The sequence below is a fragment of the Acipenser ruthenus genome, chromosome 48 (genome assembly GCF_902713425.1).
Source record: "Acipenser ruthenus chromosome 48, fAciRut3.2 maternal haplotype, whole genome shotgun sequence".
NCBI classification, from domain to species: domain Eukaryota; kingdom Metazoa; phylum Chordata; class Actinopteri; order Acipenseriformes; family Acipenseridae; genus Acipenser; species Acipenser ruthenus.
In genome coordinates this window covers 5,336,374-5,361,875 of record NC_081236.1, presented here as the reverse complement: position 1 = coordinate 5,361,875, position 25,502 = coordinate 5,336,374, and the positions used below count along the sequence as shown (strand labels likewise).

The 25,502-nt window shown below is 46.5% G+C and overlaps 1 protein-coding gene across 1 annotated transcript; it reads right to left on the bottom strand.

The window, feature by feature from the left end:
* Positions 1 to 15,472: 15,472 nt before the first annotated feature.
* Positions 15,473 to 19,677, bottom strand: LOC131721216 (zona pellucida sperm-binding protein 3-like). The gene is made up of 10 exons (XM_059014641.1): positions 19,588 to 19,677; positions 18,897 to 19,072; positions 18,437 to 18,543; positions 17,991 to 18,082; positions 17,583 to 17,763; positions 17,237 to 17,345; positions 16,936 to 17,027; positions 16,446 to 16,531; positions 16,047 to 16,160; positions 15,473 to 15,733 (listed from the first exon to the last, which is right to left on the bottom strand). Exons 1-10 carry the CDS (start codon positions 19,652 to 19,654, stop codon positions 15,573 to 15,575), a joined length of 1,185 nt encoding a protein of 394 aa, XP_058870624.1. The 5' UTR covers positions 19,655 to 19,677; the 3' UTR covers positions 15,473 to 15,572.
* Between the last annotated feature and the right edge of the window lie 5,825 nt (positions 19,678 to 25,502).

Below are 25,502 nucleotides of genomic sequence, written 5' to 3'. Positions count from 1 at the left end.
ATGATGATGTAGATATCCTTCTGTCTGGTGTTAATGGCTGAAGTGTAATGCTGGCTCCAGGGATCAGCTTATTTTGCCTCCCTGGCGCATCAGCACACACAACGGCTGCGATGCTGGCTCCGGGGATCAACCAAAGTGCGGCCTCCCCAGCGCATCAGCATGACAACCGTCTGGATTGAGCTAAGTAGGGTACATCTCTGGGGTTTTCAAGTGGGCACCTTCCATCCTCAGTGTTTCGTCGACTAGCCCACGACACCTCAAGAGGGCTCGACGGTGATTCTGGCGTCCCAGCATCACCCCCCTCCGTCCCCCACTCAACTCAGCCCAGCTTACTTACCTGTCCCCAGCCAGAATCTTTCCGTCTCAACCACAGCCAATTGCTGCTCCTCTCTGCTGCTTCAGATAAGTTCTTCACTGTGCGACGCAACTCTTTGCCACTGAACCCGACGTCTCTGAGAAACCGGGTTGTAGAGTGTGCCACGAATCCTCGACAACCAACTTCCACTGGGTAAACCCGAACTCTCCATCCTCGCTGTTCCGTATCTGGCCGTGCTGCAGTTCAGACTCTCTCCAATCATCTAGCTGCAGCTGCACCATGTGATGTGCTGCACAGGTACCAGCGCAGTATAAGATGATATCTGAACATCCTGAATCCATGTGCAGAAGGAGGGTAGATCAATGTTAATTTGAGGTCTGACATTAAGATCTCTCTATATATGAATAGTCCTGTTAATTTCCACTAGAGCCAGCCTCACACTGACTGAATTGTGTTCCTTGTGAAGGGGTGTGAAATGTTTCACTCTCTCCCTGTACCTGGGACTGTAGTCTGTGGTGTGGACTCTGTCAGTGTGAGAGTGTTGCTGAACATTGGGCAGGCTCTTCCCCTGGACCCCAAAGGCTTTCTATTGGGAAGCTGCTCTCCGTCCACCAGCAGCTATAACACTGTGCAGGTCCAATCCGGGCTGCAGCTATAACACTGTGCAGTTCCATTCCGGGCTGCAGCTATAACACTGTGCAGTTCCAATCCGGGCTGCAGCTATAACACTGTACAGTTCCAATCTGGACTGCAGCTATAACATTGTGCAGTTCCAATCCGGGCTGCAGCTATAACACTGTGCAGTTCCAATTTGGGCTGCAGCTATAACACTGTGCAGTTCCAATTTGGGCTGCAGCTATAACACTGAGCAGTTCCAATCCAAGCTGCAGCTATAACACTGTGCAGTTCCAATCCGAGCTGCAGCTATAACACTGTGCAGTTCCAATCCGGGCTGCAGCTATAACACTGTGCAGTTCCAATCCAGGCTTCAGCTATAACACTGTGCAGTTCCAATCCGGGCTGCAGCTATAACACTGTGCATTTCCAATCCGGGCTGCAGCTATAACACTGTGCAGTTCCAATCTGGGCTGCTTGACTGCAGGTTTAAGTGCATGATAAGTGGTATCTAAAGCAAGCATCTCATTGTAAAGGGCGCACTGTCAGGATATTGTAAATGGTCACCCAGAAATTGCATTTCTTTATATGAAGGATAATTCTACAAATATATGGACCACTGCAGCTTTACCCATAATGCTCCTGGGAGAGTCCACTTTTGCATAACTGTTTGTACTTCTCTGGCTTGCAGCTCCCACTCCATAGGAAACACAACGTTGGCTTTAATGGGGAGAACAAATGGGTTTTTGCATTTATCCACTGCTGTGCCTAGGTTACTTCCAACATCACCAGTTACATGGATGTACTGTTGTGCCAGCCCACCCAGAGTGGCTTCTACCAGACTCCATTCACGCAGGCTATTGTGTGCACCTACACCAAGTGAGAACTGTGGAGCTGTCTTCTCTGCTTGTGGGTCTTGAACCCTTCACTTTGCTGCTCCCTCTTGGCAGCAGTGACTGGTGCAGCTGCAATCTGGCTTTGTTATTGTTCCAGTGGAAGCTGTAGTATGACCAGCATGTGGGGAAACCATAATAAAATGACTTTCTGTTACTCACTTTGACATCTCATACATTCTCAAGGAGCTGTTGCAATTGTTATTCACCTATATAGAGTTGGTGCTCCCAGATTTAACTTAGTTGTATTATATAGCACAATTTTTTACTAACTTTTACCAGTGACCTTCTAGAGGCTTTGTATTTTTAAGATGTTTCAGGTGCAGTCCAAGCAGACTGACCGGAGCATCATTAGTACAGTATACCACACTGTGCTCGGCTTTGTGTGGCAGCTGATACACAAAAAATGTGGTGGAATCCCGTTTATTCATTTTATATGTTAGCCTTTAGGCGTAAATCGGGGGATGCAGTAGAGGACTCTCTCCCACTTTGCGCTGCTTTTTTCTGATCATTTTCTTTAGTCTTACCTTCCCTCCGTGGCGTCCTGTCCGGCAAGCGTCCGCCTATCTCTTCTGGGTGGAAGCTAATCCCGGTTCAGCCTTATTTAGCATTTCCAGCCAACCACACAATGCAGCGCTCGCCTCGTCAATTATTAGGGCATGGCCAGCACTGCTCCACGTATGTTGTTGGCTGCCCATCCTGTCTATCTCTCTCTCTTTTCTACTTTAACCCAGTTTTTTTTTTGGCGACTCCCAGACTGCGTGCTTACCTGGTAACCCGCTTACCGTTCCAAAGCAAAAAAAAACGGATCTTTATTTTCTTTTCTCGTTTTTTCGTTATAGTTTGTATGTAAAAAAGGATCTTTATTTTCTTTTCGTTTTTTCGTTATAGTTTGTATGTAAAAAAAAATCTTTTGTTGTTTGTTTCGAGCTTAATAACTGGCACACTGCCAGAAGGATCCAGCAAAATGGAAACTGCTTTCGGCTTCTTCTCGGGTGACAGTGACGAGCTTTCACCGAGTCAGCCCCAGCGCTCGGCTCGCTTTTCTCAGCACAGACACCAACCCCCACCGTCGCCAAAACCAAGCTTTTCATCAGTAAGACCTAAGTGTTCAACTCCGCTACCCCCTAAGACGCTGTCCTACAGCAGCTGGACGCAGCTGAAGCTCCTTAAAACCCTCTTTGAAAATGGGATTCCACTACCCACTGGAGCAAATAGAGAAGAATTATTTAAAATATACTACAACACAATCTCCAACTCCTGTTTTTCCTGCTTCAATCCCTCCTCAGCTGCTCGCCATTGATCTACCTTTCAATCAAGCTACAATCCCACTACTCCCGATCAGGTAGCTTCCACAAGCCACTACACCCATCTATGCCCAAAAGCGGCTGCAGTTAGCTCCTCCAACACTGCACGCTTTTCTCGGTCGTTTCCTTCAACAGCTAATCATGCTCCTTCTTCCTCTCTTCGACCTATTCATGCTTCAGCCCCTTCTGATCCATCCACCTCTACAGACAAGCTTGGACGGTAACCGACAAATATGTAATATCTTCAACGAATCCTTTTGTAATAACATCAATTGGCGTTTTCTGCATACCTGCTCCTTCTGTGGAGATGCTCACGGCAAGTCTATCTGCCCTCTCAACCAAAAAAATGACATTCAACCCTATCCGTGTCATCTCCTGTCAACATTCCAGCACTGGCACATGCCCTCAGTCTTCATCCTGACCGTTATTTGTCAAGTATCTCCTCAACGGTCTCGAACACGGTTTTTTTACTGGATTATCAAGTCTCACTTCTTCTATCACCTGCAGCAATCTTCGGTCTGCTACTTCGGACCCTCAAGCCGTTTCATCTCTAATTAAGGCGGAGCTGGAGAAAGGTTTCATGTCTGGCCCCTTCGCAGCTCCTCCTTTTCCAGTCTTCAGGATTAACCCGATTGGCATCGCTAATCAAAAGATTTCAGGGAAAAAACTTCCTATAATTGATCTTTCAGCTCCTCGAGGCATCCCCACTAGCAGCATCAACAAAGTCATCCCAGCGGACCTATTCTCGCTTCATTACGTTACACTCTGCGATGCCATTAAATGTATCAAATCGGCAGGCCAAGGAGCTTGGCTTTCAAAAGCCGAAATTACCGATGCATTCAAAGTCATCCCAATCCACCCATCACTCCATCAGCTTGTCACATGGCTGGCTGAGTGATTACGTCAGACCCAGGAAAGGAAACGCACACAGGACGGTGAAATGATGAAGACACTTGCTTGTGACGGTTTATTGTAAATAAAAAGTCTGTACAAAACAGAAAACACAGACTGAACAAACAAAACGGCGCGTTGGCCAAAGTAAATAGACAAACAAACAGAGGGGGGACAGACAAACAAACACAGTGAGTCTAAACAGTTATTATTATTATTATTATTATTATTCTTTTTATTCTCATCTATTTTACCTCCTCTCCACACTCGTTCTCCACTCACTGAACACACAACCCCGAGTGAGTGAAACGTGCACCTATATATACAGTTGTGCCAGGATTAAATTACTAATTAATTATTCACTTGAATCCCAGCACGTGAATTAATTATGTGCAACCTCGTGCTCACATATTATATACTTTAAATGCACGTGAAGTGATGTGCAATCCCGTGACTAAATACAATTATACATTTTAAATAACTTGTGCTGCACACACCCATTTATATCCCATGCAGCCATATCTATACACCAACATTAACACACCACAAGCAACATACAACATAGAAATGCACACAGGGGCGGGGCACATTGCCACACAGCTGTTCGGCATTTACTGGCAAGGTTCCTATTTTTTCGGAACCCTTTTAACTTTCGGCTGTCGTAGCAGTCCATAAATCTTTGGTTCTCTATCTATAAACCGTCTGCTGGATATTGCTAAACTCATATCAAGTTCCATTTCTTCTCTATCTCCTCGACGACTTCCTGCTCGTATCTCCTCCGTCTCATCCTTCTGCCCAGAGCATCAACTACCTCAGATTTCTCTTCACCACCCTTGGGGTCCCTCTCTCTTCAGAAAAGACCATTGGCCCCACCACCTGCCTCGATTTCTTAGGCATTACTTTCGATACCATCAAGTTCGAAGCACGCCTTCCTCTCTCAAAGCTCAATCGCATCCGCCAACTGATCTCCTCATTCCAAGTCTCAAAATCAATATCAAAGTGCAATCTTCTTTCGCTCCTCTGCCACTTCAATTTTGCCATTCGCATCATCCCTCAATGGCGCACCTTCATCTCTCTTCTTCTTGCCTTGTCTACTACCTCTAACTCCCTGGACACCTCAAACTTCATCCGAGATGAAGCTAGTAAGGATATCGAGATGTGAAGTTTACTCTTAAACAACTGGAATGGCCTTTCCCTCTTCTATGATGACCTCATCTCCGCCCCCGACTTACACCTATTCACCAATGCTTCCCATCTAGCCTTTGGCAGTATATTTGGGTCCCAGTGGTTCTGTAGCACCTGGCCCAATGAAATCGGCTCTCTTCCTCCACATCTAAAATCCTCCTCTCTGCTGGAACTCTACCCCATTGTGATAGCCACCCTGCTCTGGAGCCACGACTGGCCAAGAAAATCCGTTCTTTTCCTCAGAGACAATTCCGCTACAGTTCACATTATTAACAAAGGCCGTTCATCTTCTCCTATCATTATGCAGCTCCACCTTCGTCTAGTTTGGACATCAGTATCCAATAATGTCATCATTCAAGCGCGCCATTTCCCAGGGTCTCTTAATAACGCTGCCGATGCTCTCTCTCGCCTGCAGATCCAGAAGTTCCGCAACCTGGTCCCGGGAGCAGACCCCAACCCTCGACTCAAACCACCCTTCAGCAAAACCATATTCAACTGAATAACTCTCTTTCCAGCCTCCTTCAATCAGCACGTGGATTCATGGAGTACGCGCTCGTCCCATCTACCCGTTCCTCCTACTCAACTGCCTGGTCTTCATTTACTCACTTTTGTGAGGAAAATCGATCTCTCATACCTCTTACAACCTACAGCACCTCCTTGCCTTCATCACTCATCTCCGGCTGTCTCTACGTCTACCCCTCTCCTCTATTAGATGCTACCTAGCGGACATTTGGTATCAATATCGCCTTCAATCTATCTCCTCTCCTCCTCTCTCGTCCGTTCCAGAGATCTGCCTAACGCTCAGAGGCATAATAATAATAATAATAATAATAATAATAATAATAATAATAATTTATTTCTTAGGAGACGCCGCTTTCCAGGGCGACTTACAATTGTTACAAGATATCACATTCTTTTTACATACAGAAAAGCCTGGCCCCCCTCCTCTCCATCAAGACAACCAATCTCTACAAACCTTCTCCTTCGTCTCATCACCGCTCTCCAGCAAGGATGCTTCAACCCATTCAACGACATCATCATGGAAACCCTGTGCCTGACGGCCTTCTTTGGATTTCTCCGCTGTTCAGAATTCTCAACTCCATCAACTTCCAGCTTTCCAGCTCTAGGCCTCAAGCACTCTGATCTCTCTCAAATCCCCGGAAACCACTTTATCCTCCACATCAGATCTTCAAAAATGGACCAATTAAGCCAAGGTCAGTTTGTTCAATCTTCTAAAATTAACTCTCTTCTGTGTCCTAGTTCTGCTCTGTCCAGATACCTTGCCTGCAGGATTCCATGTCTTCCGCCAGATCCCCTCTTCATCGACAGCTCCAGATGTATAGTTACGAGACACTGGTTCTCATCCCTTCTATCCACCCTCTTGTCATGGATCGGTGTTTCTTCAAACTATTTCTCTCCCCATTAATTCCGGATTGGAGCAGCTACTTCCGCGGCCAGGGCAAGAATCAATTAACACTTGATTAAGTCTATGGGGCGCTGGACCTCTTCAGCTATTGAACTCTATATTACATCATCCTCTGCAGACATCGCCACAGCTCACCAAGCACTCATTAGCTTGCCCGGGGGGCGCCCTTTCCTCCAGGCCCACCAGAGGTTTCCTCCCAGCACGGGGGGGGGGGGTTTCCACTCCACAGTGCGGACGGCTTATAGGCATAGGTTGTTTACTAACATCTCTTGTCTTTTCTTATGGCTTTTGTCTATGTGTGCGGCTTGGAGATCTCTTTTCTATCCCACGGTGCGGTTCATGTGGGGAACTGGGGGTCCTCTTTTTGGGGGGAAGTGAGTCTCACTCCCATGGCTGTCCTGGTCGGCCTCTCGTCTCAACCACTGCTGCCCAGCTGTTCCACACCGGCCTGAGGGGACCCCCAGCCACATCCTATTCTTCTGCTGCTTATGTGCTAATCCTTCCAGGCCTCAACCTTGCTGTCCCATCTCCTCTCTTCCATTTCAGGTCCAGGACCATTTCAGCCCCCTCATGCAGTGGGCCGACTCTCCACCTGCCGAGCGCGCCCCGACCGAGGGGGGGCGGGGTAGTCTGTTTTCGTCTCTCCTAAACGGACCCGAGACACTTTTCTAAAGCTCTGCACACCACCCAGATGCCAGCTTAGATGCCTGAGGATGCTGCACTGAGTTGCGAAGGATCTGTCCTTTTGTCCTGTTCGTCCCCTTCCTGTCTCTTGCTCCACTAAACGCCCAGCAGCCAGAGGATGCTGCCTGACCCGTCGAGAGTGAGAGTCAGATTTGTTGTATGTTATGTGTCTAAACTTTGCTCCTTTTCTCTCAATTTTACGTCACCCAGCAGTTGGAGGATGCTGTCTGACCCGACGAGAAGGGACAACTCTTCGTCTACCCTATCGCCTCCTGCTATCAGTATCTAACCTCAATGTTACTAAGCACCATTCCCAAACTCCATCCATCAATCTCACCATCCCCCTCAAACTCGTCTCACTCTTAAACTCTCAAAATCTTGCCCCCTCTCAAGCCTCGTAAGCAACCGGAGAAATCTTCTCAACTTGTCTCACTCTCAGTATCTCACTCCCAATTGCACCTCCTCTCAAGCCCTCGTAGGCAACCAGTGAATTGCTAATAAAAGCCTCTGGACGCGGCTCGACGAGTATCATCCTGTTTGCGTCATGGCTTCTTTCTGGAGCGGTGTTGTACTGGTGTTTTACTGGGTGCCTCTTGGTGGAAGGTATAGTAACTGGTCTCGTTGTGTATGTACTGCATTGAAACAGAGTCTTTATATTGTACATCTGTTTAATACAATACATTTGTATTATTGTATTTTTTTCTGTATGTAAAGCGCTTTGAATTGTATTGTACATGAATTGCACTATATAAATGCTTATTATTATTATTATTATTATTATTATTATTATTATTATTATTATTATGGAAGTGGAGTCTTTTTTTCAATGTGTATCAAATCCCCTGTAAGCCCAGTTGTGCCATTTCCCTAGGATTATTTAAACAAGATAATGTTCTAATATTGATTACATTTGATAAAGCTCAACCTACTGAAGATTGTTAAAAAAATCTGTGTCCACTGTGCTTGTTTTTTAAGGGTTTCACCATCTGGGTTGTAAAAATGTGAGTAAAGTATTCTTGTCATGAAACAGAAAAAGTTTAATTTATTTTTTGTTAAGTATATAGAGTTTTTTTTTTCTTGTAAAAAGATTAATTGATACAGCTCATCATTTGCAAACTGTATAATTCTCGCCTGTCAGACAGAAAGGTATGGGATCTGTGATGCGGTTGAATCCGGCACAAATGAGCCCTGCTGCTAGCACTGAAGAAAGAGAATCGAGGTGCTTCTTGAGGTAATAGTGCTGAAATGGGGTTTGAATCCCAGCTCCTCTACAGCAAACACTCTGCTGACACTCCAGCTGTTTGAACCCAGCAGAGGTGTAGACAGAAGACTGGAGTTGTTTAAAGAATCCATGTCCACTCCGGTCCGATTTGAACCAACACTATGGAAAATGACTGTAAGCTACAATCTGTCAACTTAAGAGGCTGAAACTTACCGTATATTTGCAGTTTGAACAAACAGGCTATGACATCATATGGAATGATGGTGATGCAATAATCCATGGAATACAATCCCAGTTCTTACCTGCGCAATCCATTGTTTCAGCAGATCATGTGAACAGGGGCTGCTAACACATTACCAACATGTAGGGAAAAACTGATGAAACCTGAAAAACAATATCAGTGAAGCCAAAAATATGTTTATTGGTGTAATACAAGAATAGAACTATTTGAAGAAAGCAGAGACACATGCTCTGGGTCACAGCGGATGGAATCTGTGCCCCAGATAATGGCTGCAATCACTTTTTAATAACATAGAACCCTCCCCTATAATGGCATCATTTGAGACCCTGCCCACTTAAACCTGTGTACGTTCTCCCACATTCCTTTGCGTCTGTAGATTCTTTGAGATTCTCCCATCCCCCCATGCTAGCAACCAAAACAGAGCAGAACAGAGACCCTTTCCACAAATGCCCATAAATGGTCATATCTGCTCTCAATCTAGTCAGACTGCATTCCAAAATACCCCACCTAAACTCTGTGCTCAATATCTCTCCATTGAATGTACCATACATAACAATGTATTACTATGGACTATCACATTTCCTTACAAACGTGGTCACCCAACACTTGCCCAATGCATCAACACTGATATTGCTGGCCAGTGTGACTGCTCTACTGTGCTGGACAGCTAAATCTAATTGAATGCTTTTCAAGATGGGAAAATTTCACACTTGTACTTTGCTTGAACAAAAGTTATTGTATTTCTTGCTCTTATTGTATTACTTGTATTGTAACACTTGAAATGTATTTGCTTATGATTGTAAGTTGCCCTGGATAAGGGCGTCTGCTAAGAAATGAATAATAATAATAATAAAATAAAAACCTGGAGACAAAACTTGTCAAGAAACCACAGTTTTATAAAGCTAGGTTTAATGATCTTCAAAAACTACTTTAGTTTAATTGTGAGAAATATAGAACTACAGTGCCTTGCATAGTATTCACCCCCCTTGGACTTTTCCACATTTTGTAGTGTTACAACCTGGAATTAAAATTGATTTAATTAGGATTTTATGTCACTGATCTACACAAAATAGTCCGTAATATCAAAATTATTTACAAATAAAAAACTGAAAAGTCTTGATTGCATAAGTATTCACCCCCTTTGCTGTGACACCCCTAAATAAACTCTGGTGCAACCAATTGCCTTCAGAAGTCACATAATTAGTTGAATGGAGTCCACCTGTGTACAATTCAAGTGTCACGTGATCTCAGATTAAATACACCTGTTTCTGGAAGGCCCCAGAATTTGTTAGAGAGCATATCTAAACAAACAGCATCATGAAGACCAAGGAGCTATCAAAACAAGTCCGGGATAAAGTTCTGGAGAATAACCAATCAGGGTTGGGTTATAAAAAATATCCCAAACTTTAAACATCCCCCGGAGCACCGTTAAATGCATTATTAAAAAATGGAAAGAATATGGCACAACCACGACTCTGCCTAAAGAAAGCCGTCCACCACAACTCAGTGACCAGGTAAGGAGGGCATTAGTTAGAGAAACAACCAAGAGGCCAATGGTAACTCTGAAGGAGCTGGAGAGATCCACAGCTGAGATGGGAGAAACCGTCCATGGGACAACTATAACCCGGACGCTCCACAAAGCTGGGCTTTATGGAAGTGTGGCGAGAAGAAAGCCATTGCTGGAAAAAACCTGTATAAAATCCCGTTTGGATCTTGCCAAAAGGCATGTGGGAGACTGTGGCAAAGTGCCCGCCCCTGTGTGTATTTTGTGTGTTATGTGTTGTATGTTGCGTGTGTTAATGTTGGTGTATAGTCATTGGTACACGGGATATAAACGGGTCTGTGTTTCACGTGTATTTAAAAAGTGTAGATTTGTATTTAGGCACGAGGAGGGCACAAATCACTTCACGTGCTGGTTAAATGCAATATGTGAGCACGGGGTTGCACAGAATTAATTCACGTGCTGGGATTCAAGTAAATAATTAATTAGTAATTGAATCCCAGCACAAACAGTATATATAGACACATTTTCAGTCACTCGGGGTTGGGTGTTCGGAAGAGGAGAACGGGAGAGAGAGAAGGAGAAGGAGAAGGAGAAGGAGAAAGAAAAGCAAAGTAAAATCGTAAATGTAAAGTGATTGTTCTCACCGTGTTTGTTTGTCTCTCCGTGCACCGTTTGTTTAGTGTTAGTCCGTTTTGTCTGTCTGTTTATTTTGGCTACAAGTGCCGTGTCCTGTGTTTTTGTTACAACCTTTTTATTTTCTGTTCTGTTTATTAAATGCTGAGCGCGATCACCCGCTCAGCTATACCAAAACCCCAAGTCTCTCTGTATTCCTTCCTGCTTCTGGTCTGACGCCACCCACTCTGGCCGTCTTTGTGACGCGTGGTGTCCTGCGTGGGATCGACAGCGCCTCCAGGACTCAGGCCAGAGCAGGAACCGCAGTTTTGGATTGGAAAAAAAAAGGAAATAAATAAAAAAAAATGGCAGAAGACGCCATCAAAGTGCGGGACTGGATGCTGGAAAATGCTGGGCTGGAGGCCCAGTCTATCCCAATAGTCGTCCAGTTCCTGCAGTTTGTGGATGAGGAGCGATGGGAGGCGTATGCCAGGGAACACACCCTAAGCACCTGGGAGGAAGGTGTGGGGTTGGTCCTCAGCTACCTGGAGGCAGTTATAAACGGAACAGCAGCCCAGGTAGCAGGACCACCAGCAGAGGGTGAGTACCTGCTGTCCCCATCTCCACCAGCAGAGGGTGAATGCCTGCTGGGTTTGCGTCCACAGCCCGAGCGGGAGGAGCCCGAACGTCCTACGCCTGAGTGGGAGGAGCCCGAACGTCCTACGCCTGAGTGGGAGGAGCCCGAACGTCCTACGCCTGAGTGGGAGGAGCCCGAACGTCCTACGCCTGAGTGGGGGGAGCCCGAACATCCACAGCCCAAGAGGGAGGAGTCGGTGCGTCTACAGCCCAAAAGGGAGGAGTCGGTGCGTCTACAGCCCAAAAGGGAGGAGTCGGTGCGTCCACAGCCCAAGAGGGGGGAGTCGGTGCGTCCACAGCCCAAAAGGGAGGAGTCGGTGCGTCCACAGCCCAAAAGGGAGGAGTCGGTGCGTCCACAGCCCAAAAGGGAGGAGTCGGTGCGTCCACAGCCCAAAAGGGAGGAGTCAGTGCGTCCACAGCCCGAAGGGAGGCAAGTCGGGGCTTCCACAGCCCTGGGACCCAAGCCACCAGCAGAGGGAGAATGCCTGCTGGTTCAGCCCCAAGAGCCGGGAGGGGAGGAGTTACAGGCTCAACCCCCTGAAAATCTTTGGGGGGGAGAGGGGCAGGAGGCTGGTGTCCCCCAGCAGCCTCTATTCATGCTGATGAGGGCAGCACGGCGCACACCAGCCCAGCCGCCACAGCAGAGGGAGCCAGCACTGCCACAGCCTCCCTCTGAGTGGCCAGCATCAGCCCCATGGCCTCCGCCACCACCACCGCAAGGAGCAGAGCAGCAGGAGCTGCCTCTGCCTCCGCCACCACCACCGCTTCCTCCACTAGGAGCAGAGGAGCAGGAGCTGCCTCTGCCTCCGCCACCACCACCGCTTCCTCCACTAGGAGCAGAGGAGCAGGAGCTGCCTCTGCCTCCACCACCGCCAGGAGCAGAGGAGCAGGAGCTGCATCTGCCTCCGCCACCACCACCGCTTCCTCCACTAGGAGCAGAGGAGCAGGAGCTGCCTCTGCCTCCGCCACCACCACCGCTTCCTCCACTAGGAGCAGAGGAGCAGGAGCTGCCTCTGCCTCCGCCACCACCACCGCTTCCTCCACTAGGAGCAGAGGAGCAGGAGCTGCCTCTGCCTCCACCACCGCCAGGAGCAGAGGAGCAGGAGCTGCCTCGGCCTCCGCCACCACCACCGCCAGGAGCAGAGGAGCAGGAGCTGCCTCTGCCTCCGCCACCACCACCGCCGGGAGCAGAGGAGCTGGAGCTGCCTCTGCCTCCACCACCGCCAGGAGCAGAGGAGCTGGAGCTGCCTCTGCCTCCACCACCACCAGGAGCAGAGGAGCTGGAGCTGCCTCTGCTTCCGCCACCGCCCGGAGCAGAGGAGCAGGAGCTGCCTCTGCTGCCCGTACCTCCACAGGGAGTACGGTGGCCGGAGCCCCAGAAAGGGGAGCTGCCGGCCACGAAGAAGGGGGACGAGGTCTGGAGACCACTTTCCCCAGCAGCAGTTTCGCTGCAGGAGTTCTTGTGGCCGGAGCCCCACAGGAGGGAGCTGCCGGCTACGAAGAAGGGGGAGGTCGGGGGACCACCTGCCCCCGCAGCTTTTTCGCTGCAGGACGGGACCAGCATGCTGTCAGCCGTGCCACTACCGGCAGGGGTGCTGACAGCATTGCCAGCCATGGGCCCACTGAAGCCTCCCTTCCCAGCCCGAGACTTTGGCCTGGACTGCTGGGTATTTAAGGGGGGAGGTGGCCGTTGAGGCCATGTGTGCTTTGCACAGGGGGGGGGGTATATGTGGCAAAGTGCCCGCCCCAGTGTGTATTTTGTGTGTTATGTGTTGTATGTTGCGTGTGTTAATGTTGGTGTATAGTCATTGGTACACGGGATATAAACGGGTCTGTGTTTCACGTGTATTTAAAAAGTGTAGATTTGTATTTAGGCACGAGGAGGGCACAAATCACTTCACGTGCTGGTTAAATGCAATATGTGAGCACGGGGTTGCACAGAATTAATTCACGTGCTGGGATTCAAGTAAATAATTAATTAGTAATTGAATCCCAGCACAAACAGTATATATAGACACATTTTCAGTCACTCAGGGTTGGGTGTTCGGAAGAGGAGAACGGGAGAGAGAGAAGGAGAAGGAGAAGGAGAAGGAGAAAGAAAAGCAAAGTAAAATCGTAAACGTAAAGTGATTGTTCTCACCGTGTTTGTTTGTCTCTCCGTGCACCGTTTGTTTAGTGTTAGTCCGTTTTGTCTGTCTGTTTATTTTGGCTACAAGTGCCGTGTCCTGTGTTTTTGTTACAACCTTTTTATTTTCTGTTCTGTTTATTAAATGCTGAGCGCGATCACCCGCTCAGCTATACCAAAACCCCAAGTCTCTCTGTATTCCTTCCTGCTTCTGGTCTGACGCCACCCACTCTGGCCGTCTTTGTGACAGAGACACAGCAAACATTTTTGAGACTGTGACAGGATGCGAGTGACGAGGTGCGATAAATACAATGTGCAAACCAGATTCTCCCAAAATGTCTGTGATTTATTAATAAAGTATAAGAAACAAAATAACAAAAATAACAAAAGAAAAACACTCCTAATCCACAATCCTCTGTGCACGAAAACTGTGCTCTGTTATTCCGGGGATTGTGGTGAGTGGTTGGTGCCGTGCTGTGAGGGAAGTGCTCCGGGGATTGTGCTGGCTCAGTGGCTGCAGCCCCTCGCTTCTACTCCTCCGCTGTAAAGACAAACACAGACAGCACGTAACACAAAACAAAACGAGAACAGCTCCGGCTGGTGGCTCATTTCTCTCAGCGCAAAAGCCCAGGTACTGACGTAGCTGCTTCCCATTTGTACCCAGCAAACTCCTCCCTGCAGTCATCACGTCGCCATGGTTTCTCCAATAGAGGGCTGCCACGCAGCTGACTGCAATGGAATCGTCCGGAGTAGTTGCAGCTACGCGCCCCTCCTAATATGGTCACCTTCCGTTTTCCACCTACCACCGAGGTGGCAAATCTAGGAGGCAGCATACCCTCACCTTTACACAGCACCCTTTCTAGTTGGGAGGGAGATTTACAGCATTGATGCTTTCTCTCTATCACAGAGACACAGCAAACATGTGGAAAATGGTTCTAATCTGAGGAGACAAAAATTGAACTTTTTAACCTTAGCGCAAAATGCTATGTGTGACGCAAAGCCAACACTGGTCATCACCCTGAGAAAACCATCCCCACGGTGAAGCATGGTGGTGGCAGCATCATGTTATGGGGATGCTTTTCATTGGCAGGGACTGGGAAACTGGTCAGGATTGAGAGCAAGATGGATAGAGCCAAATACAGAGAAATTCTAGAGAAAACCCTGTTTCAGTCTGCAAGAGACCTGGGGCAGAGGTTCACCTTCCAGCAGGACAATGACCCTAAACACACAGCCTAAAGCTACACTGGAATGGTTTAAAAAACAAGAACTTGACTGTCTCAGAATGTCCCAGTCAAAGCCCAGACCTCAATCCAATTGACAATCTGCAGCAAAACTTGAAAATTGCTGTTCACCAACATGACAGAATTTGAGCAATTTTGCCAAGAAGAATGTGGAAAGCTGTTAAGACTTACCCAAAATGACTCACAGCTTTAATTGCTACCAAGTATTTACTTGGGGTGGTGAATACTTATGCAACCAACAAATGTCTTGTAACTTGTGTCAATAAAAATATTTTACACCGTCAAAGTTAAGTGTTGTGTAAATCAAATGGTAAAAATACCAATTAAATCAAATTTTAAATTCCAGGTTGTAAAACTACAAAATGTGGAAAAGTCCAAGGGGGGTGACTACTTATGCAAGGCACTGTACTCTACTTGTTTTTGAAAGGGTTGCTACAGGAGCCATGTACCAATCCTGTTACTCAGTTCTGCAGTATGATCATTTGTCCAGCAGAAAGAGGTTAAATTCCCTTAAAACATCCACACACATTTAAGAAAGTTACTCCATGGCAGTAATCAGACAGACCAGAGGAGATTTCTCATGCAGACATTTTATTTCAGCATACAAAAGATGAAATCAGTATTGCTGTGCTGGCGAGCTGATGGAAACTGTGCCAACTGCTGTGTGCATTTCATCAGTGGGGTGCAGGAATGAGAAGCTCACTGCTGGACATGGAGCAGAGTCTGGGATGATGCCACACGCACATGTAGTAGCCCAGAGACAGGGCTCCCAGGACAACCATCAGGAGCAAGGGAGCAGCCAGGACAGGCAGCCAGGCCAGAGCCTGCTGGGGTTCTGGAAGAGGAGAGCAGAAGGGATTAGGAACAGGAAGGGTTTCCAGTGCAGGCGTGGTCTTTACAGTGCCCAGGAGCAGCGTCAATAGGAGTCTGTTGCTTCAGGACCTGCAGGGAGGCACACTTGGGACCCTGTTGGTAGGGGTGGGCAAAGACCCTGTGTTCCAATACTAGAAACATTTGAAGGTTTTGGCAGAACTGGTAACACATCTTCAATCCTTCAGCAGAAAGTGTACTGTAAAGATTAAGTCAGGGCCATGTTTATACATGCAAGCCACATGTACACAGGATTGTAGACTGCAGGCTCAACTTACCCTCCAGTGATAGAGCAGGGCTCCTCTGGTAGAACTCCTGGCTTCCAGCAGACAGCTCTTCAGGAAGGATCTTCAGGGGTCCCAGCACTGCAGTGTGTCTCAGTCCCTCTTCAGCTGCTCAGGAGAAAAGGAGAGCCTGGTTAGAAACAGGACCTGCTGCTGTACAGCAATGCCTCATGCCGTACCAGTCACTACAGCAGGGGGCAGACTGAGGCTAGATGAAACAACCCAAGCTTTGTGGCCAACACGCCATTGAGCAGATACCCGAGGCGCTGCACCCCTATTTGAGCATCATTTGTTGGCTGCCATACAATTAGAGTCAGTCACCTTTGCATTATATCCCAATTAAACCCTGCAGCTACCTGTGTATTTACAGCATATACAAATAGCAGCATTTACCAGTGTCCCTCCTCTTCCTCTTATTGCAGTTGGAGGTACAGCAGCTGCACACAGAGCTCTGACCAGGGTTATCCAGGAGCTCCCAGCTGCAATAACAGGACATTTAAATCAAGAACAGTGCAATAGACTTCTACTGGATAGAGCAGCAGAATGAATGTCCAATGACAGACACCCACTATATGAACATGTAGAAATGCAGGGGTGAACTATACATGCACAGAAAGTGCCACAATATAGATTTAGAATTGTTTAGGACTCTTTAGCACAAGTGGCTCCCCAGGGACTTGCACACACGCCTCGTTATCCCAGTTCCTGGTGACAGAGAAAGTGCATTTCAATTAAATTCTTCACATCACTAAAGAGGCACAGAATTGATGTTATTCAGATCAAAAGACACTAGTCCTGGATCCCTGCAGTGTTCGTTAACTGGACCTCACAGCCCTGAACTCCCCTGGAACAGAGAGCAGACTCAGCAGTGTCCAGTCCTTACCTCCTGGATCTCTGGTTGAATGAACAGGCTTTCTTGGTGGGGTTACTGAACTGGGCAGGGTCCCAGGCCAACAACTGACAATGGATATAGACCTAGGAAATTTATTTTAAAATAAAAAAAACAACAACTCAGATCATGAACATTGCTCTAGGACCTTGGAAGTGTACTTACAAAAGCATTACACACACTACAAGCACAGCATCAAATACTCACCAAGAAAAACACCCCAGGCATAAAAATCACGGTAACTAGCTGCCCTGTGCCCTCAAATACAATCCATATTAACCCAGCAGATACTCACATCTGTATTCAGTTGTGTAAACTTGAAGGCCTGGACAACCAGACGGATCTCGGAGGTCTGGACTCTGGGCAGAAACCTGGAGCTAGCAGCCTGGCTATCTACAAAGCATCTGCAGGGAGAAATGAGCACCGAGCAGGAGCAGGCACTTACCAGGACTGGGGACCACTAGGGTCTGAGGCCAAAGTAGTATTACAAGGACAGGTGCACAAGCATACTGCACCCCTTTTTCTGAGCGCCCCTTGTAAAAAGGTGGCACAGTTTGCAAAGCAGGACTGCTGTGCTCCCAAGTGCTAAACATTCAGATTTAAACTGTACATTTCCTATACAGCTTCCAGTGAATATCTACCCGTGGTTGGCGATGAGCGGGTAGGTCTGGCTTGAAGGGCTCAGCTGTGGAGTGCTGGCAGCGACACACTCTTCCACGTAGACCATCAGCGGCATGTGAAATTGCTGCTTCACTGCGGCTGCGATGTTGATGGGGGACCCCAGGAAGAACAGACTGGAGGTGCGGGGGGCTGAGAATTCCTCTGAGACAAAGGAGGGGAGCATGAGAACAGTAATCCACCCAACTCCTCACTAGCCAGGACAGAGCAGCATTGACCAGCACCAGAGGAATTAGCTGAGCATGTTCTACTGGACTGGAGGAAATGACCCAATGAGCAGCACAGGCTGCTGTCCCTGCCAGGTTAGTGTTGCACTGGATGCCTTTTCTAAACTAATAGACCAAGGGTACATTGCAGGACAGCAAACTCACCATTCATAAACCCCATTGTAAACTCCAGCTTCCCAAACCCAGAAGTATCCCCAAGTGCAGGGTTATACACTGGAGGAGTCCAGCCAGCAAGTCTGCAGAAGCCACAGGTAGAGAGCTTTGGTTAGAGCAGCAACACGTCAAAACAGTTTGTAAATCCGCAGAGGAATGCCTTTATGAAACTGAACTTAACCTATGGGGAGCACCAACTCTATAGAGGCGAATAGCAATTGCAACAGTTCCTTGAATGCATGAGAGGTCAAAGGAAGTAAAAGCCACTCATTAGGGAGGTCATTTTAAATCAGGTTTCTCCACATGCTGGTCATGCTACAGTTCCCAATGCAAAAAAAAGTCAGCTTGCAGCTGCACCAATCACTGCTACCAAGAGGAGGCAGCAAAGGGAAGGGTTCAAGACCTACAAGTAGAGAAGACAGCTCCACAGTACTCACTTGGTGTAGGTGCACACAATAGCCTGAGTGAATGGAGTCTGGTAGAAGCCACTCTGGGTGGGCTGGTACGTCAGCACATTCATGTAACTGATGATGCTGGAAGTAACCTGGGCAAAGAAATGGATGAAAGACCACAGCAGTTTGAAAGCAAAATCCCATTTGTTCTCCCCATTAAAAGCCAACAGTGTTTCCTATGGTCTGGAAGCTGCATACAGGCAGGCAACGTGGTCATTGCCAGGAGCATTATGGGTACAGCTGCAGTGGTCCATATATTTGTAGTATTACCCTAAGTGTAAATAAACGTAGTTTCTGGGTTAACAGTTCCAATATCCCGACTTAGCCCATTACAGAACATAAAGCTGGGAAGCCAGAGGGATGAAAGGAGAAATCATCTTCATGTGGAAAAGAAATGAATGGGAGCCTGAACTGGAAATACTAGAAAGAATGAGCGGCCACTTACCATGCGCATAAACCTGCAGTCAAGCAGCCCGGATTGGAACTGCACAGTGTTGTAGCTGCCGGTGGACGGAGAGCAGCTTCCCAATAGAAAGCCTTTGGGGTCCAGGGGAAGAGCCTGCCCAATGTTCAGCAACACTCTCACACTGACAGAGTCCACACCACAGACTACAGTCCCAGCTACAGGGGAGAGATTGAAACATTTCACACGGAACACAAGAACATCCAACACAGAACTAATAATTTTATTGTAAATGAGTGTTACAAACACAGGTAGAAACTAAACTTGTCCTTTTAGTGCAAAACTAGATACAAGGTGTACAAACTTTAGAACTACTTGTAAATAAGCAATGCATTAGATCTTGTGTATGGATACATACTTACTCATAGTAGGTTTACTTGTGCAGTTTAATACAACTCGTGACTAAACGCCTCGTGGTTTAGAGTGTTTTTATATAAATAGAAAACTCCACCGTCACCAGCAGTTTATACACTGCGCAATGAACTGACCGGCAACATTGTACTGGGAGTGGAAAAGACAAACTATGCAGCAAAAATACCACTTCTAAAAAAACAATTACATAAACGCAGAAGCCATAATGAACACTTAACAAATGAACTGGCCAGCATGTGTTTATCTAGTACACAGAGACCGGGTCCCCCCCTAACCCCACAATAGGTTCTTGATACTATACCGTCCTGTGTTGCTGCAAAGGGAATACAGCAAAGGGCCAGCAAAACACTGCTCAGAAATAACTCCATCGTGAAAACAGGACGATACTATTCCACCGCCGCCCGAGAGCTTTTATAGAGATATTCACACTAATTCATTAACAAGAAATGACCACTAACACCTGTGACTGTCCTGCGCGTTGACGCTTCTAAATTCCACGTGTACTGCAGAGCTCAGCGCGCTCAATAATGTGCATCAATTGTTGTGTTTTTAAATGCGCAGGTTTTTTTTTTAATCTTAAATTATTCATAATGTATTGTTACAGTAATCGCATTAATAAACAATGATGAATGTAAATGCTCCTACGAGTATCTGTGGCTGTCACTACATTACATGTTCAGCGGATCCAGATATTTGTTGCCAGAACTGTTAGACGATCACGTACACATTTAGAAATACTGAAACGAACTAGCAGTTCTCAATATAGGACATGTGTGTCATTGAATTGACTTCGTTTCTTTTAGTATTTATAAATATACAACGACAGTATTGAGAGCTTTATTGTGATGGACACGTACACGGTTGAAAACTTGACTTATTTTTAGAAATACATTGTAAACACAGAGCGCGTTCGTTTTTACAATGTACTCAGGAATGCGCGTGTGGAGTGCGGCAGTGCGGCGCTCTCGCTGGGAGTGTGGCAGTGCAGCGCTCTCGCTGGTGTTAGCGGTAACCTCGCCTGGTCAGTTCAGTAGTTTGAAAATGCTAATAAAAGCCTCTGGACGGGGCTCAGCGCGTATCATCCTGTTTGCGTCATGGCTTCTTTCTAGAGCGGTGTTGTAGTGGCGTTTTGTTGGGTGCCTCTTGCGGTACCAGAGGAAGGTATATTAATGGGTTGCATATGTACTGCATTCAAACACAGTCTTTATAGTGTACATCTGTTTAATACAATAGAGTGCTCCGTCTATGTTCCTGTATTGCATATCGTATTTGTATAGTATGATTTATAATGGTGACTCGCAGTGTGTTGCTGGTTCTGTGCTGTAGTCCCTCTGTGGCTTCAGTTGTGCGGTTAGTTGGACGCTGTCTGTGTTCTAGATATATAGATGCTGATCAATGTCTTCATCTCTTCTTGGCAATGCTGACTCCTGCATTTATTAAAACATCATTCTATCTCAATCACAACGTGTTAATAGTAAAACGGACTTAATTAGTTTTTTTTCTTCTCTGTTGAACAACTAACTTGGCCAAGTCTTAATTTTTGATTTACAAGCAGAAGGTACAAACGAGATTGCGACGTGTTAACAGACTACTAATCTTAAAGCTACTGTATAATGAAACGAAGTATTTAATGCTGGGCACTTTATGACAATCTTTCTGCATGACTGTAATTACATTAATAAAGGAGTCGCTTCTGCTTTGAAATGAAAGTGAGAACTACAATTTAATGGTTGGGGGGGGGGGGGGTCAGTCTGTAAAACCCCCTAAATACATTTAAAGTATTTAAATAGTGCAATAGCTGAAGTTGTTGCTGCTACCTCGTTTGCAACTGTTGCCTGTGCTGCAGTTCAGACTCTCTCCAATGATCTTTCAATATCTGGCCGTGCTGCAGTTCAGACTCTCTCCAATCATCTAGCTGCAGTTGCACCATGTGATGTGCTGCACAGGTACCAGCGCAGTATAAGATGATATCTGAACATCCTGAATCCATGTGCAGAAGGAGGGTATATCAATGTTAATTTGAGGTCTGACATTAAGATCTCTCTATATATGAATAGTCCTGTTAATTTCCACTAGAGCCAGCCTCACACTGACTGAATTGTGTTCCTTGTGAAGGGGTGTGAAATGTTTCACTCTCTCACCTGTAGCTGGGACTGTAGTCTGTGGTGTGGACTCTGTCAGTGTGAGAGTGTTGCTGAACATTGGGCAGGCTCTTCCCCTGGACCCCAAAGGCTTTCTATTGGGAAGCTGCTCTCCGTCCACCAGCAGCTATAACACTGTGCAGGTCCAATCCGGGCTGCAGCTATAACACTGTGCAGTTCCAATCTGGGCTGCAGCTACAACACTGTGCAGTTCCATTCCGGGCTGCAGCTATAACACTGTGCAGTTCCAATCCGGGCTGCAGCTATAACACTGTGCAGTTCCAATCTGGGCTGCAGCTATAACACTGTGCAGTTCCATTCCGGGCTGCAGCTATAACATTGTGCAGTTCCAATCCGGGTTGCAGCTATAACACTGTACAGTTCCAATCTGGACTGCAGCTATAACATTGTGCAGTTCCAATCCGGGCTGCAGCTATAACACTGTGCAGTTCCAATTTGGGCTGCAGCTATAACACTGTGCAGTTCCAATTTGGGCTGCAGCTATAACACTGAGCAGTTCCAATCCAAGCTGCAGCTATAACACTGTGCAGTTCCAATCCGAGCTGCAGCTATAACACTGTGCAGTTCCAATCCGGGCTGCAGCTATAACACTGTGCAGTTCCAATCCGGGCTGCAGCTATAACACTGTGCAGTTCCAATCCGGGCTGCAGCTATAACACTGTGCAGTTCCAATTTGGGCTGCAGCTATAACACTGTGCAGTTCCAATCCAGGCTTCAGCTATAACACTGTGCAGTTCCAATCCAGGCTTTAGCTATAACACTGTGCATTTCCAATCCGGGCTGCAGCTATAACACTGTGCAGTTCCAATCTGGGCTGCTTGACTGCAGGTTTAAGTGCATGATAAGTGGTATCTAAAGCAAGCATCTCATTGTAAAGGGCGCACTGTCAGGATATTGTAAATGGTCACCCAGAAATTGCATTTCTTTATATGAAGGATAATTCTACAAATATATGGACCACTGCAGCTTTACCCATAATGCTCCTGGGAGAGTCCACTTTTGCATAACTGTTTGTACTTCTCTGGCTTGCAGCTCCCACTCCATAGGAAACACAACGTTGGCTTTAATGGGGAGAACAAATGGGTTTTTGCATTTATCCACTGCTGTGCCTAGGTTACTTCCAACATCACCAGTTACATGGATGTACTGTTGTGCCAGCCCACCCAGAGTGGCTTCTACCAGACTCCATTCACGCAGGCTATTGTGTGCACCTACACCAAGTGAGAACTGTGGAGCTGTCTTCTCTGCTTGTGGGTCTTGAACCCTTCACTTTGCTGCTCCCTCTTGGCAGCAGTGACTGGTGCAGCTGCAATCTGGCTTTGTTATTGTTCCAGTGGAAGCTGTAGTATGACCAGCATGTGGGGAAACCATAATAAAATGACTTTCTGTTACTCACTTTGACATCTCATACATTCTCAAGGAGCTGTTGCAATTGTTATTCACCTATATAGAGTTGGTGCTCCCAGATTTAGCTTAGTTGTATTATATAGCACAATTTTTTACTAACTTTTACCAGTGACCTTCTAGAGGCTTTGTATTTTTAAGATGTTTCAGGTGCAGTCCAAGCAGACTGACCGGAGCATCATTAGTACAGTATACCACACTGCTCGGCTTTGTGTGGCAGCTGATACACAAAAAATGTGGTGGAATCCCGTTTATTCATTTTATATGTTAGCCTTTAGGCGTAAATCGGGGGATGCAGTAGAGGACTCTCTCCCGCTTTGCGCTGCTTTTTTCTGAACATTTTCTTTAGTCTTACCTTCCCTCCGTGGCGTCCTGTCCGGGAAGCGTCCGCCTATCTCTTCTGGGTGGAAGCTAATCCCGGTTCAGCCTTATTTAGCATTTCCAGCCAACCACACAATGCAGCGCTCGCCTCGTCAATTATTAGGGCATGGCCAGCGCTGCTCCACGTATGTTGTTGGCTGCCCATCCTGTCTATATCTCTCTCTTTTCTACTTTAACCCAGTTTTTTTTTGGAGACTCCCAGACTGCGTGCTTACCTGGTAACCCTCTTACCATTCCAAAGCAAAAAAAAACGGATCTTTATTTTCTTTTCTCGTTTTCTCGTTATAGTTTGTATGTAAAAAAGGATCTTTATTTTCTTTTCGTTTTTTCGTTATAGTTTGTATGTAAAAAAAAATCTTTTGTTGTTTGTTTCGAGCTTAATAACTGGCACACTGCCAGAAGGATCCAGCAAAATGGAAACTGCTTTCGGCTTCTTCTCGGGTGACAGTGACGAGCTTTCACCGAGTCAGCCCCAGCGCTCGGCTCGCTCTTCTCAGCACAGACACCAACCCCCACCGTCGCCAGAACCAAGCTTTTCATCAGTAAGACCTAAGTGTTCAACTCCGCTACCCCCTAAGACGCTCTCCTACAGCAGCTGGACGCAACTGAAGCTCCTTAAAACCCTCTTTGAAAATGGGATTCCACTACCCACTGGAGCAAATAGAGAAGAATTATTTAAAATATACTACAACACAATCTCCAACTCCTGTTTTTCCTGCTTCAATCCCTCCTCAGCTGCTCGCCATTGATCTACCTTTCAATCAAGCTACAATCCCACTACTCCCGATCAGGTAGCTTCCACAAGCCACTACACCCATCTATGCCCAAAAGCGGCTGCAGTTAGCTCCTCCAACACTGCACGCTTTTCTCGGTCGTTTCCTTCAACAGCTAATCATGCTCCTTCCTCCTCTCTTCGACCTATTCATGCTTCAGCCCCTCCTGATCCATCCACCTCTACAGACAAGCTTGGACAGTCCATTCAATTTTCTGGTAACCGACAAATATGTAATAACTTCAACGAATCCTTTTGTAATAACATCAATTGGCGTTTTCTGCATACCTGCTCCTTCTGTGGAGATGCTCACGGCAAGTCTATCTGCCCTCTCAACCAAAAAAATGACATTCAACCCTATCCGTGTCATCTCCTGTCAACATTCCAGCACTGGCACATGCCCTCAGTCTTCATCCTGACCGTTATTTGTCAAGTATCTCCTCAACGGTCTCGAACACGGTTTTTTTACTGGATTATCAAGTCTCACTTCTTCTATCACCTGCAGCAATCTTCGGTCTGCTACTTCGGACCCTCAAGCTGTTTCGTCTCTAATTAAGGCGGAGCTGGAGAAAGGTTTCATGTCTGGCCCCTTCGCAGCTCCTCCTTTTCCAGTCTTCAGGATTAACCCGATTGGCATCGCTAATCAAAAGATTTCAGGGAAAAAACTTCCTATAATTGATCTTTCAGCTCCTCGAGGCATCCCCACTAGCACCATCAACAAAGTCATCCCAGTGGACCTATTCTCGCTTCATTACGTTACACTCTGCGATGCCATTAAATGTATCAAATCGGCAGGCAAAGGAGCTTGGCTTTCAAAAGCCGAAATTACCGATGCATTCAAAGTCATCCCAATCCACCCATCACTCCATCAGCTTGTCACATGGCTGGCTGAGTGATTACATCAGACCCAGGAAAGGAAACGCACACAGGACGGTGAAATGATGAAGGCGCTTGCCTGCGACGGTTTATTGTAAATAAAAAGGCTGTACAAAACAGAAAACACAGACTGAACAAACAAAACGGCGCGTTGGCCAAAGTAAATAGACAAACAAACACAGTGAGTCTAAACAGTTATTATTATTATTATTCTTTTTATTCTCATCTATTTTACCTTCTCTCCACACTCGTTCTCCACTCACTGAACACACAACCCCGAGTGAGTGAAACGTGCACCTATATATACTGTTGTGCCAGGATTAAATTACTAATTAATTATTCACTTGAATCCCAGCTCGTGAATTAATTATGTGCAACCTCGTGCTCACATATTATATACTTTAAATGCACGTGAAGTGATGTGCAATCCCGTGACTAAATACAATTATACATTTTAAATAACTTGTGCTGCACACACCCATTTATATCCCATGCAGCCATATCTATACACCAACATTAACACACCACAAGCAACATACAACATAGAAATGCACACGGGGCGGGGCACATTGCCACACAGCTGTTCGGCATTTACTGGCAAGGTTCCTATTTTTTCGGAAC

Excerpts from the sequence above, each read along its gene's own strand:
- LOC131721216 (XM_059014641.1), bottom strand. The coding sequence starts at position 19,654 with ATGGAGTTATTTCTGAGCAGTGTTTTGCTGGCCCTTTGCTGTATTCCC. Across the intron at positions 17,764-17,990 it reads TACAATGGGGTTTATGAATG|AGGAATTCTCAGCCCCCCGC; the intron begins GTGAGTTTGCTG and ends CCTTTGTCTCAG. Across the intron at positions 17,346-17,582 it reads CCGCTCATCGCCAACCACGG|ATGCTTTGTAGATAGCCAGG; the intron begins GTAGATATTCAC and ends TTCTCCCTGCAG.